The sequence below is a fragment of the Ursus americanus genome, chromosome 21 (genome assembly GCF_024610735.1).
Source record: "Ursus americanus isolate L20-20 chromosome 21, mUrsAme1.1.p, whole genome shotgun sequence".
Taxonomy (NCBI): domain Eukaryota; kingdom Metazoa; phylum Chordata; class Mammalia; order Carnivora; family Ursidae; genus Ursus; species Ursus americanus.
The window spans coordinates 28,520,155-28,532,918 of NC_142147.1; the positions used below are offsets into that span (position 1 = coordinate 28,520,155).

Below are 12,764 nucleotides of genomic sequence, written 5' to 3' on the forward strand. Positions count from 1 at the left end.
CTTTCTTCTTCTTTTTTAAATTGAGTCGTAGTAGCATCTAGGACCTTCCCAATGCCGTGCTACCACCCTCTCCGTCTAGTTAACAGTTTTTGAAAGAAAACCCCTTACCCATAAAACAGTCACCCCCCCCTCAGTCTCTCCTGCCCCCTGCCCCAGGCCTACTTCTTGTCCGGATTGGCCTCTGCTGCATGTTTCATAGAAGGGCGTCGTTTGATAGGTGACTTTTTGTGTCTGGCTTCCTTCACTTCGCGTGATGTTCTCCAAGTCCATCCACGCTGCAGCCTGCATCGGTGCTCTGTCCCTTTTCACGGCTGAGTGATACTCCATTGTATGGAGAGATCCCATTTGTTAATCCAGTTCCCAGCTAGGGGCCTGGGGTGGTTTCCACCTGTCAGCTGTTGTGAACAGTGCTGCTGTGGACGTGCTCACCTGAGCCGTCGCTAGACTTCCTGCCTCTTCCATTCCCTCTTTCCTTGCACCCCCTCACCGTGCTTTGCCAAACCGGACCTCCGTGCACCTGGTACACGTGTGTGTTTGGGGGAAGGTCTGCCCAGGGAAGCAGTTGGCCTCGGCTACATGCCTGTCTCCTCCGGAGCCCTTTCCACCCTCCATCCTCTGGCCACTTACTTGGTGATTAATCCTAGTTTGTCTTGAGATGATTGGTGTGCGGTGTGCATGTCCTGTCTCTGCAGTGAGGGCCTTCAGGTCATAGTACCCCTTGGTCTCCTGTGTCGCCTACACAGCCTTGCTCACTTTGGGTGACCCAAGCAGTCCCAGCCAGTTCCTAGACCTGTGCCTGCTTTGTGCCACCTGTCTGCTGGTGACTGACCCTCTCCCACTCTCTTCTGTCCCCCCTTTTGCAGATGACGTGCTGACGAAAGACGCGGGTGAGTGTGTGATCTGCCTGGAGGAGCTGCTTCAGGGGGACACGATAGCCAGGCTGCCCTGCCTGTGCATTTATCACAAAAGGTATGAAAGAGCCACCAGGACTAGTTCAGCCCTATCTGAGATCCCAGAGGGCTCCTGTGTAGCTGGGGGAGAGAAGGGGAGACCCTCCTTGCTAGCCATTCGGTCCCCTCTGTTGTGGGATGACCTCTCCTCCCACCAGGGGCTCTAAGTAGGGCAGAGGCAGAGCAGGTCTCTGGTTTGATGGCCTGGATGGTGCTGGCTGACAGGGAGACCTGCAGAGCCCCCCAGGTTGGAGGCACTTAGGATCTCACCTGGAAGGTGGGTTCTGCATCCATCTTCCTGAGCCCTTTCTTCCTCCATGGGCCCCTCTGCTCCACAGTGTGAGGACTGTCGTCTGCGCCAGGGAGATAGCATGGAGGGGTGTGTGTGCTGCCCCCACCCCTACTTCTCTCCCCAGAGGGCCAGAGGCAGAAATAGCCCCGACCTGTGCAGCCACGGCACTAAAAGCTGCTAGAATTAGCAGGGCTGGGAGTCGTCCTCAGGCTCCAGCACGAGCCTCGTTCTTGTCTCCAGCTAGAAAGAAGACACCTCCTTACCCAAGATGGGAGGACACTCTGTGCCATCTGCTCTTGGCTCCTCGAGTCCCAGAGCTGCTTCGGACACACAGGCTTTTTCAAAGCCTGCCTCACGGGCTACTGACCACGACGCAGTTGTGGTGCCGGGCACACAGATGTGGCTGGTGCACGAGAGGCTCGAGGTCGGCCCCAGGGGAGGGGGTCTAGGCCTGGGCCCAGCACAGATTTCTCCAGTGCCCCAGGGAGGCACCACTCAGGACCAGAAGATGGAAATCTTTGGCTCTGGGGGAGAATTATGCAAATTATCTACCTGGTTCCTGTGTTTGGAAATATCCAGATATTGGCTTACAAATCAGAAAGCTGTCTTAGGGCAATCTCTGTTCTCTGTCTGGTTCAGATGGCCCTTTCTATAAACACTGGAGACCAGGGTTTCATGGTCAGCCTTCTGTCTGGCCCTCCCCAGCAACGTCACTGAGCCAGAGGGTTGGTCCTCTCCTTCCCACCTTCTCCAGGAAAGGCTCCGTGCCATCCACTGACCACAACTGACCAAGCCACGTAGAGCTTGGGGGTCTCCTGAGAAGTCCCACCAGGGAGGAAGCCTCAAGGCTGCCCCTGTGACCGAGGAGGGGGCTCTCAGGACCCCAGAGCTAGAGCAACAGCCAGCCTGCTGGGCCTTGGTTCCCATCTCCTTGTGCTTTAAGCCCAAGAGATGGTGGGCTCACTGGCCTGCATGGCCCTCCTACTCTCACCCTCTCCCTGGTAGCTTTTGCCCCCCTCCAGGCTCCGTGCAGGCGAGGCCTGAGTCCCTCTCAGGTCCATACTCCCTGCTTCCTGAAGTGCCCAGATCCACCCAATCCTATGCCTGCCACACTAGGCTGATGCCTCAGGCTGAGCCAAGATCAGTTTTGGTGTTCTCCTTCCTGCTTCAAAAAGTGGATGTCTGGGGACACACTTTTTTCCCCCTGAGGTCCTCATGAGTGAGATTTAGCAAACCCCTGCTTAGAAGCCTGACCCTTGGAGAATGCCCCCTAAGGAACAGCCTGGTCAGCAGTAACGTGTCTCCCCTTGCCACCTCCCTGCCTCAGTTGCATAGATTCATGGTTTGAAGTGAACAGATCTTGTCCAGAACATCCCGCAGACTGACCCTGCTGGGCTCACTTGCCGACTCCTCTCAAAGGTAAGCCCATGGTTGGGGGTGCTCCAGGCTCAAGGCCTGGGGTCAGTTGACTCTGGGGCCTGGAAGATAGGGAGCTCAGTTGCCCTTACACACCCCACCAAGAGGGGAGTATTTTACCAGTTAGTGGTTCTACTGGGGGGTGAGGGGCGTGGTAGAAGGGGAGGATAGGAAATACGAACTCAGAAGGTTATAAAGGAGAGCCTGCTCAGTAAAAGTAGATTCTTGGGAAAAGATCAGTGTATTCCAGACATCTAAAGTGAATCTCCCTGAAGAAGGTTCAGAAGGATCCCGTGAAATGTGCCAGGTGGGAGAAGCAGCAGCACAAGCTCTGGGACCAGACACTGGGTTTGTGACCCACTCCACCTTGTGCTTGAGGGGTGGTGAGGGCAAGTCCTGCCTCTCAGAGTCTCTGCTTCTTTGGGGCTAGAGGGATAACCTCACTCCCTGTATGGACATCCCACTAATTAAACAAGACAGCTTGTGGGACAGTACACTGTCCTCTGTGGTACTCATCCGTGATCATGTCACTGCTGGTTCCTCCCGCCTGCAGGCCACCTGCCTCACTCACACACACACACACACACACACACACACACACACACCGCACTTCCAGATGAATCTCTGCAGCAGGCCGGCACAATCTTCCCCACCAGATGTGCACACGTGGTCCCCTATTGAACCATGCAGTCTGACTCCCCGTCTCTTCCCCAGGGCACCTTGCTTCTCTGCTGACCATCCTCTCCTGTCCCCCATCCTACCTGTCCTTTGCAAGTTCTGGGCTGGCACTTTCTTTTTTCTGGCAAACAAACAAAACTCCCAGAGAAACCAAAACCCTGACTCCACCTCATCTTACATCCAAAGGTTTGGGGGCCTCTTTTCTTCTGTCTCTCTCTCTCTCTCTCGTTTTTGTTTGTTTTGTTTTCCTTTGTTCTTCATTAGGTTTATTTTATTTATTCCAAGTAAACTCCCAGAACAGCTGATGATGTCAGACAAATCAGGGACATTTGCTCTTTTTACCTTCCCCTCAAAAACTGAGGACATGGGGAGAAGAAAAAGCAAGGGTGAGAGTGAGGCAGAGGGACTGGGCCAGCGCCGGAGAGGGAGTCCAAACCCCGACGGCACGTTTGGCTTCGGGCCCCAGAGCGGAACCACGGACACCTGGCCAGCCTCGGCGGGATGCACGCGGCCGGCCTTGGCCGCCAGAGCGCGACTTACGTGTTCCGGTCCACACAGGGACAGCCAGCCCCCGTTCCTGAGAGGAGGCATCCGACACGGGCAGAGCTGAGCTGGGGACACCAGTGGGAACAGGGCACCCCTTCTGCACTGACTTCCAGAGAATGGTTCTCCCTTTCTCCCTGAGGACACCAAATTGGATGAGAGCGAGTTTGAGAGAAGAATCAACTGCTATCCTTCCCCTCACCCCTCATCCCAGGAGGGAAAGGGCATTTTCTTTTACACCTTTGAAAGGCATTGTGGGTCTGTCTAAAGTGTTTACAAAAAAAAAAAAGAAAATTATATAAAAAAAAAAAAGTCTAGTGTCGACTGATGTTTTCCCTCGTGATGTTTACAGATTGCTGTCTGCTGCCCAGCTAGAGCCCACTCAGTGACAGAGACGAACGGGGCCGCGCGCTCTGACGGCATGGGAGCGGGCACACGGTCTCCTCCTGTGCCCGGCGCCCCCCAGCCGCCCTCTCTGTCACCAACCACTCTGCCTTGGGTGGTTTTTTTGTTTTTTGTGGGGTTTTTTGGTTGGTTTTTCTCCCCCCTCCATTTTTCTGCCTTGGTTTTGCACTTTTCTCCCCCTGGGACCCCGATATGTAATTTCATTGCCAAAAAGCACCCATTGAGGACCTTCTCCTCTCCTTTCCCTTTTCCTCTCCCTCCTTCTCTCCTGGTTCTGGTCAGTTCAGAGGGTTTAACAATCACAAGTGTCCTGCAAAAATGCCTGAACATTTTTCTTAGACCCTTGTGGATTTTTTTTTTCCAGAAAACTTAAACAGACAAAAGACTTATTAAAGGAATATGTACAGTTATCCCTGTTTTCAGGCACTCTGTTTGAGAACATTTTAGCCATTGATGTTCATACGTGGCATCAGCCCATGCAAGATAGGTTTCTGTATTTATATATTAAAATACAAAAAAAAAAAACCCTTATAAAATGTTTAAAAAAATGTTCAAAGCTTGGGGGAAAAGCTTTCTTCATTAGTCAAGGTGTTTTGATATGGTATTAAAATGTCTAATAAAAGATGCACTGTGTGACTTTATTTTAATGAGGTATTGTTACACAATCAGGAAGTGGGAGTTGAAGGCCTGTCCCCCCACTCCCTCACCTACCTCCTTAGCCTTCCTCCAGGCTGCTACTTGGCACTACATGAGTGTGAAGTGGTCCTCAGAGCAGTCCTGCCTGGGCAGAGGAAGCCTGGCAGGTCAGACCCGAGTCCTTCCGGGTTACTGACTCTCCCAAGCATCATGGAGTCCACCTGCCATCACCTGCCGAGTGGTTGTGACAGAACTCTTCAGGAAAGATCTGCGGGGGCAAAAGATCTTGCAGCCAGTGGAGGCTGCAAGGATGCGGATTCTTCCAGGTATCGGCCCAGTCCCCGCCTTCATCCTCAGCTCCCCATCCCACGCCCCGTCCTGCCCTGCCTGTTGCTCAGTCTGCCTCTCAGTGCTGACTCATGGGCATGCTTCATTGAGGCCCAGAAAGAGGCCCTGCTTTGGGGCTGAGCCAGCTCAGAGCCCTTGAACTAGAACCAGCCACTCCGGGCTCACAAGAGTTGGCACACCTCAAGCTGGGCGGGAAGCTCGGAGCAGGGGGTAGCGGCGCATGCCCGGCCTCTGTCCCCATGCCAGACAGGCTCCTGGAGCGGCATTCCAGAGCCTCCTGCAGAGCCTGGGAAGGAAAGCTCTGGAGGGAGATACCTCCAAGCTTCTATGCTCACACCCCTCCTCGGGCCTCTAGAGTGTTGCTTCTGTGGGCCCTGACTCCCCCAGACCCTGGCTCTGCAGTCCTCTAACTTCACGTGCTTCCCAAGGCACCTATGCTGTGCGAGGGCACTGCAGGCCAGTGGGCAAATGGGAACCAAGGCACCAGCACGCTCGGCATGTTCAGAGAAATGCTAAAGAAGAATTTGTGAGTCTGAGCCTGGACCTTCATGTCAGACCCACCTGGGGTGGGGACCCCCCCACCCCAGGGAGCAACAGTCCCCATGGTGGCAAGAGCATGAGCTCTAAACTGTCTGCATGTGGGCTTTTCTATTTGGCAGAATGATCTTGGGGCGACAACTTTGCTCTTCTGAACTTCAGATTCGACCACATATGAGTGGGGACAGTCGCCCAGCTCAGAGGTCACCGTGAGGGTCAGAGAATCTGCCCGAAAGCCTCTGGCACATGCATAGCGGCTCCCTCATAGTTCTGTCACTGCAAAGAGCACTGTTCTATTCACAGCACCTCCTGCTTCTGCCTGGCAACTGTGTCTCCCTGTTCTAAATTTAATTCCTCTAGCAAAGCTGGCCCTGAAGATCTCCTTGCCTGACCCCTGGGCCTGCAGGCAGAGGCCTCTGTGACCATCTTGGTGGCTTAGGCCCGGCGGCCTTGGTGGCACCTTGGGTGATCCAAGTGGTCGTGACCCGGTGGGCAGGCTGGAGCCCACACTGGGCACTATTCCAGGCTCCTGGGGCTGCTCCCTGTCCCCACCCCCAACGACTTGCACTCCCACCCAGCACACGGCAGCCCTCTGCTGGCCGCAGTGTTCTCCGAATCCGCCCGGATTGCCGGCTCCTCCGGGCGGGGGTGGAACGGGGCTGGTCCAGGCTTCCCAGGTAGGACTGGTCTGTCATTCATGCTCTCTCCAGGCAGCTCTCCCAAGCTGTCTGTCCGGGAGGGGAGGCAACCGGCAGAAACTGCGAGGTGGGTTCTGCCCCCGCCCTCCACTAAGGGCCCAGCTCACTTTGGGGGGCTTCCTGGGCAGAAACACCTCACTAAGACCGTTCATCTAGCAGCCACTTAACAGTGTTGAGGTTTTTAGGAGAGGGTCCTTATGCTTAGGAAATAGATGCTAAATTCTATAGGTAAATGGTGTCGAGAAATGTGTAACTCAATTCCAGATGGTTCCCCAGAAAGTACACACACAAAGCAAATAAGGCAAAAATAGTCACTTGAATCTTCAGGGGCTGGTATTTCAGTGAACAGTGTGCTTGTTCTTTCAGCTCATCAGAGAGGATCCATCCCCAGTAAGGGGAGAACCCTCCATTGCAGACTTCTCCCCGGGCTTGGGGCGAGGCAGTGCAAATGGAGGTGGGGGGTGGGGCTAGTGAGCTGTGTGTCCGAAACAGGCGTGGCTAACACTTAGATTGTTCGTGTAGCGGGTCGCTTGGGGAGAGCCAATGAGGCTTGCCCCCACACCACCCCTTGGCACGGCGACTGCTCGCAGCCTGGGGGTAGAAATGTCACAGAGGAGCAAACTGGGCTCAGTCCAGCATTAGGGTGGCTTCCAAGAACCAAGTTGGGCTGAGGAGTTCCAGAAGAGCGGCCTCTGCCCAGGGCCTGGACAGCTGATGGGGAGAGGCGGGGAGGGGTCCAAGGGGGGAGGCAGGGAAGGAGCTCAACAGTAGCTTGTGGGGATGAGGTGAGATGGGAGGGTCCCACTGGCCTCCCTGCTTTGCTCCCCCAGCGCCTTTGCTCAGGGGCCAAGGGAGATGGGCCCTCGCATGATAGGCTCCTGGGACAGAGTTTAGAGATTGGCTTCCAGGACACCAAGCCTCCCCCACCCCAACCTTGGGGATGTAGGGAGGGGACCCTGGGCAGAGAGCTGTAGGCCCTGGACAGAGTGGAGTCCTGGGTGCCACTGCCCTGAGCGGATGCTATGGTGTCGGGCGCCTCCTTGTGGGCTTAGGAACAACAGACAAGTTCGCAGGCCAAGTGGTCTGGCCACGGGGAGGCCCAGGGGAAGGCAGATCTGACCTCGAGGGGGAGAGCTAGTGATAGAATACATCACACCATGGAGAAGTATAATACAAGGAGAAAAACTTCACTTCTATTTTCACTGACTGGCAGCAGCCACTTGAAAAACATGTTCAGAATGTGCTTAGGCCCAGTCCAGGCTCAGTGGGGTAGTCTGTCGTGAGGGATGTCGGCCATGGGCAGATCTTCAGGCACTGGAGCTCCCACCAGCAGCAGCTGGCGACTTTCTGTAGCCTAAACACCATTCCCTCCCTCCCAGGCTGCAGTAAGTCAGAGGACAGGCAGGGGAGGAGGAAGGAGGGACAAGGACAAAGGACAGAGAACATGAAGGAGGTGGGGAGGCAGGCACAAGAGGCCATTCACAGGTACTGCCTGCTCAACTGCAGATGGGGTTCTTCAGGGGCCCAAGGACACCTACACCAGGAAAGGCATGTTCCTGTCACCAGGCAGGCGGAATAGGGCTGAGAGAGCTGAGTCCCTGAGGCCTTGCCCCCGGCCCCCAGCAGCAAGGAGGCCCGGACCAAGGGGAAGGCAATCAAGGACCTCTGCAGGTCCTTGACAGAACTGTTCTATGACAAGAAGGAAGGTTCCAGAACAGGAGGTTCCACTGTCTGGGAGCTTGTGGGCCAGGTGCTTGGAGCCCCTCACAGCACCTTGCCTGGGTTCATGAGGCCTCGGGGATCCAGCATGGCCTTCAGCTGCCGCATGGTCTCCATGCCCACGGCGCCCACCTCCTCCTGTAGCAGCTGCTGCTTGCCCAGTCCAATGCCATGTTCCCCAGTACACGTTCCGTGGAGTGCCAGTGCCCGCCTGGGAGCCAGTGAAGAGGTCCTCAGCAGGGTGCTCCTCCCCCCTCCCCACCAGCCAAGGGATTTGCTCTTACCTGCCCAGCTGTTTTCCAAAGGCCTTGACCCTGTCGAGCTCCTCGGGGTCCTCTGGGTCTACCACCAGGATGCAGTGGAAATTGCCATCGCCCACGTGTCCAACAATGGTACCTAGGGGCCCAGAAGACAGAGCTGCTGCCCCAGCCAGGCCTCTCCCTCCCCTCCTGCACGGTGCTCCAGCAGTGGGCATGCGGACCTGTGAGTCCCGAGGCCTTCAGGTCCTCCTTGGTCTGCACCAGGATCTCCGGCAGCCGGGAGATGGGCACGCACACGTCAGTGGAATAGCCCTAGGTGGGGGCAGGTTTGTGAGGTTCTCCCCCCTCACCCCCTGCCGGCCCAGAGGTAAGAGGTCATTGTGATCGAGGTTAAGAACAGGTCAGAGGAGGCTTGGCCTCACCCACAAAAACTAGCTGCTTTTCTCCAGGCCTGTTTTCCCTGGACAGCCGGACTAGCGGCCAAAGTGAGTGCCCTGCCCTGCCCTGCCCTGCCCGTGGAGGCTTTCCCAGCTGTCACCTTGCTCCCCACCCAGCTCTGTGCAGGGCCCCGAGCAGCCCACGTGGCCGAGCCTTCGCACGTGCTGCCTGGAGCCCAGTCTCCCCTTCCTGTGGGCTGACCCCTTCTGCTTCATCATCTCTCTCCAGCCAGCCTCTCCTCCGTGTGCACAAACCCTAAGAGCGCCTGCACTGTCCCTGTGCCCAGGCCGGGGCTCCCTCCACGAGGGTTTGGCAGACAACTACTTTCCCGCTAGACAGCGTCTGAGAAACAGCTGGGTAGGGGCAGTGCTGCCCCTGTGGGTCCCAGCCTACTGCTCGGGACAACAGGATGGTGGGGTGTGGGAGCCACGTCCACCCCAGCCCAACTCACCTTGCAGCCCGGCCGCAGGGCCAGAGCGGCGTACCAGGCGTTGTGCCGCGCCGCCCAGAGCCGGCTGCGCTCCTCAGCCTCCTTGGCCCAGCAGAAGTGGGAGCCTCCATTGTGCTGGGTGATCTCCTCTGCAAGGCCGGAGGCGGGGAGGGGGGTTCACACGGGGCCTTACTCAGGGCCAGCCTGTGCCCTGCACCCCACAGCACCCAGCACACCTGCCTGCTCTATCTGCTCGGCCAGTGCCCGCTCAGAACCATGGAACTCGAGGAAGAGTGTGGGCGCCACGGAGCAGTTCAGTTGGCTGTGCCTGTTGCAGGCATCCATCATGACTTCATCCAGAAACTCTGGGGCCAAGGAGAGGGCAGGTGAGGTGAGGCCCAGACTTCAAAGGGGGCCTCTTCCGGGGAGCCCACCTAGACTGTCTAGTCCCCAGCTCACCAATGCGGGCCACGGGCACTGCAGCCTGGAGGATGTGAACAGTGGTGTCCACGGCCGCCTGGACACTGGGAAATGCACAGGTGGCGGCCACCATGGCCTCAGGGGCAGGGTGCAAGCGCAGGGTGGCAGCTGTGATGAGTCCCAGTGTCCCCTCAGAGCCCACAAAGAGCCCTGTGAGGTTGTAGCCAGCTGCGCTCTTCCTGGACCCGGGTGACACACAAGGCAGGTGAGTGCCCGGCCATGAGATGATGGGTTTCTGGCCACAAGACTGAGCTGGAAGCCCAGCACCGTCCCCCAGGCCCCTGCCAGGTGGGGAGTTGGCCCTGGCCTACCGTCAAGGAACAGCCCAAATTGACCTGGCACAGGGAGAACCGCCACACCTTCCACTTTGGCCTGTGTGACAGGAATCTCAGACCTCTCAGAAGCCTGGGCCTCCAATGCAGGAGGCCCCCTATCGGCGGGGAGACGGTGCTCACCGGAAGTGGCGGCCGAGGCCTGCAGTGTGAAGCAGCCGGCCGTCAGGCAGCACCACCTCCAGGTTGAGCACGTTGTCCCGCATGGTGCCGTAGCGCACAGCGTTTGTGCCGGAGGCCGCAGTGGCCACCATGCCACAGAGAGAGGCATCCGCACCTGGGTCTGCGGGGCAAAGAGTGGGCGGAAGGCAGCCTGGGGCATGCACCCGGGGACGGAGGGGTCCCCTCGAGCCCCACAAACAGCCCTGCCACCTGGGAGCCCTCAGGGCCCTGGGGAGGGGACTCAAGTTCCAGCCTACCCACAGGAAACCAGAGGCCACTGTCCCGCAGGTAGGTGTTGAGAACTTTGCGGGTGACGCCTGGCTCCACCACCACAGAGAAGTCCTCTGGATTCAGCTTCAGGATTCGGTCCATGTGGGTCAGGTTGACGCAGACACCGCCCTGGCAGGAGGGGTGCCAAGGAGCTGATGGACCTCCGTCTTCCCAGGGCCAGGCCACCTTCCATAGGACCTCACCTCCAGGCTGACCTGGCAGCCAGTCCGCAGCCCCCAGATGGCAGGTAAGGTGGGGTGGAGGCAGCCACAGTGTGACAAGTGGGAGGGGGCCAGAGCCCAGGCAGGGCGGGTTGGGGGGCTGCCTACCTGCACAGCGCAGACTCCACCCTCGAGCCCAGTGCCAGTGCCAAATGGGATGATGGGGACTCCTTCGCTGTAGCACAGGGCTGCCAGCCGGCTGACCTGTTCCACATTCTGGGGCCACACCACGGCCCCTGGAGGTTGGCACCTGGAAGCAGACCCTTAGCAGTTTCTGGGAGCATGGTGCCCTCTGGTTCTGCTCATGTCCAAGGAGCCCCAAGGTATCACAGGGCCTGAGGCTACATGGTGGGAGAGGGATGCGCACGAAGGAGAGGTAGAGAATGCCAGAACCCCCCTAAAACGGATGGGTGGGGGAGAAGACAGCCCAGGACTCTTACTCCCAGCCCAGGGCTCTGATGGGGGAAGGGCCCCCACACCTGTGAATGGACTCATCGTGCCCGTGCTGCTCGCAGTCTGCAGCAGCAGTGGACACGTGGGGGCTCCCCACAACTGCCTTCAGAGCCTCCACAAAGCCTTTGCCGAGCTCCCCCTGCAAAAAAGAAACACACTGCTAGAGTCACTCAGAGGCACCTGGGGCCCCGTGGCAGGTCCTGGAGTGGGGGAGGGGCTGCCAGCTCTTCTGGCCTCCCTGCACCCCACTGACACCACCCCAAGGGCCAGCAGCTAGGCCTTGCCAGTGGGCCCACTGGAAGCAAACCCACTCAACAAGAATGCCCCTTTCCAAACAGAACCATCGAGGTCAATGTTTCACTTGGGAAAAAACACTACCTGGGTAAAAATAGGAACCAGATTCACTCCACACAAAGGAGCATCACAGGGCTCCATAACGTAGCCAGACCTGCCTTAGTGGCTTCGAAGGGTTACTTATCTCTGTCCTTCCTCCACCACTGTCCCAGGCACACCGGGGAACACCGAGCTTGATAAAGGGAGAATGGGAAGGAAAACCCCATTGCCAGTCCTCTTACCTCCCAGGCATTGTTTCAAAATGTGTCTGTACATTTTGTACAGGGCGCCCTGGAGCCCACAAGCTTTTGATTTTACACCCCCCAGCCCCATTTGTGGCAGCTGAGGGGGCCTCGGCCCATCTCAACACCAACGCTTGGTACACAGTGAGCCCAGTCATCTGCTGCCCAAGGTCATAGGGTTCTGGTGCAGCACGGAGCCTGGTAGAAACTTGACATCCGGCCCCCCACCCTCCAGCCGGGTCCCCCCCACCTACCTGTGTCCCCCTGGAGCAGTAGCCCCTCCAGGGGAACAGCCCCCAGGTCCCAGCAGCCCGGAGCAGACTGGCCATGGTGAGGCAGCAGCCAGAGGGGTGTGCGCACAGAGGCGGGTGGCCAGGTGGCCATGCCAGCCCAATGGCTGGGGCGGTGGGGGGGGGGGGGACTGCTTAAGGTGGCGCGGCCTTAAGGTGGCCCTGCCAGACCTTGCTGAGTCAGGTTCGGCAGTAGGCATGTGGGTCAGTACTTCTAAAGGAGAGGTGAGGCTTAACACAAGGGCAAACGGCATAGCAGCCTCTCCCTGGCTTCGTGCTCTGCGGTGCCTTCCCTTGGTCTTTCAAACAAAGGCAGTCTCTTTGCCACGGACTTAAAGGTCCTGCTGGTCCCTGCTTCCTCTCCACCTACCCCACTTCTTTCCAGTCTCCTCTTTGGCGTCTGAGTTCCAGTTTCCCTTTGGGTTCCTGTATCCCCTGAGCTCCAGCTCAGCTCAGGGCCTTGGCACACACCCTTCTTCTCTCTTACTCTGCACTCTCAGCTTCTGTCACACTTAGAGGAGACAGAGAGCAGGACTATGAGGAGGGAAGTGCAGGGAGGCAACTTAGGGGTGGGATGGTGTAAGGAAGTGAAGCAAGCCCGGAAGGCTCCCTGGAAGAGGAGAGCTAAGTA

The 12,764-nt window shown here is 57.7% G+C and overlaps 2 protein-coding genes across 5 annotated transcripts in view; one reads left to right on the plus strand and one right to left on the minus strand.

The window, feature by feature from the left end:
* Positions 1-7,546, plus strand: part of ZNRF1 (zinc and ring finger 1) — a 96,309-nt gene extending 88,763 nt beyond the window's left edge. Inside the window, exons 3-5 of one of the 4 annotated variants that reach the window (XM_045795993.2) lie at positions 864-969; positions 2,570-2,661; positions 3,601-7,546. In XM_045795993.2, the coding sequence (XP_045651949.1) occupies positions 864-969; positions 2,570-2,627 (164 nt within the window). In that variant the 3' untranslated portion in view covers positions 2,628-2,661; positions 3,601-7,546. The other 3 variants (XM_045795994.2, XM_045795995.2, XM_045795991.2) reach the window with 3 other exon arrangements.
* A 128-nt stretch (positions 7,547-7,674) lies between these two features.
* Positions 7,675-12,229, minus strand: LDHD (lactate dehydrogenase D). The gene is made up of 11 exons (XM_045795990.2): positions 12,098-12,229; positions 11,295-11,407; positions 10,924-11,065; positions 10,582-10,723; positions 10,286-10,445; positions 9,810-10,009; positions 9,587-9,715; positions 9,372-9,499; positions 8,704-8,794; positions 8,507-8,618; positions 7,675-8,433 (listed from the first exon to the last, which is right to left on the minus strand). Exons 1-11 carry the CDS (start codon positions 12,170-12,172, stop codon positions 8,268-8,270), a joined length of 1,458 nt encoding a protein of 485 aa, XP_045651946.1. The 5' UTR covers positions 12,173-12,229; the 3' UTR covers positions 7,675-8,267.
* Positions 12,230-12,764: the final 535 nt, after the last annotated feature.

Bases quoted from the DNA above. Each gene is read 5' to 3' on its own strand.
- LDHD (XM_045795990.2), bottom strand. From the start codon at position 12,172: ATGGCCAGTCTGCTCCGGGCTGCTGGGACCTGGGGGCTGTTCCCCTGG. The intron at 10,010-10,285 runs GTGAGCACCGTC...ACCCGGGTCCAG, and splicing joins GGCCTCGGCCGCCACTTCCG to GAAGAGCGCAGCTGGCTACA. The intron at 9,500-9,586 runs GTGTGCTGGGTG...CCGGCCTTGCAG, and splicing joins CGAGCAGATAGAGCAGGCAG to AGGAGATCACCCAGCACAAT.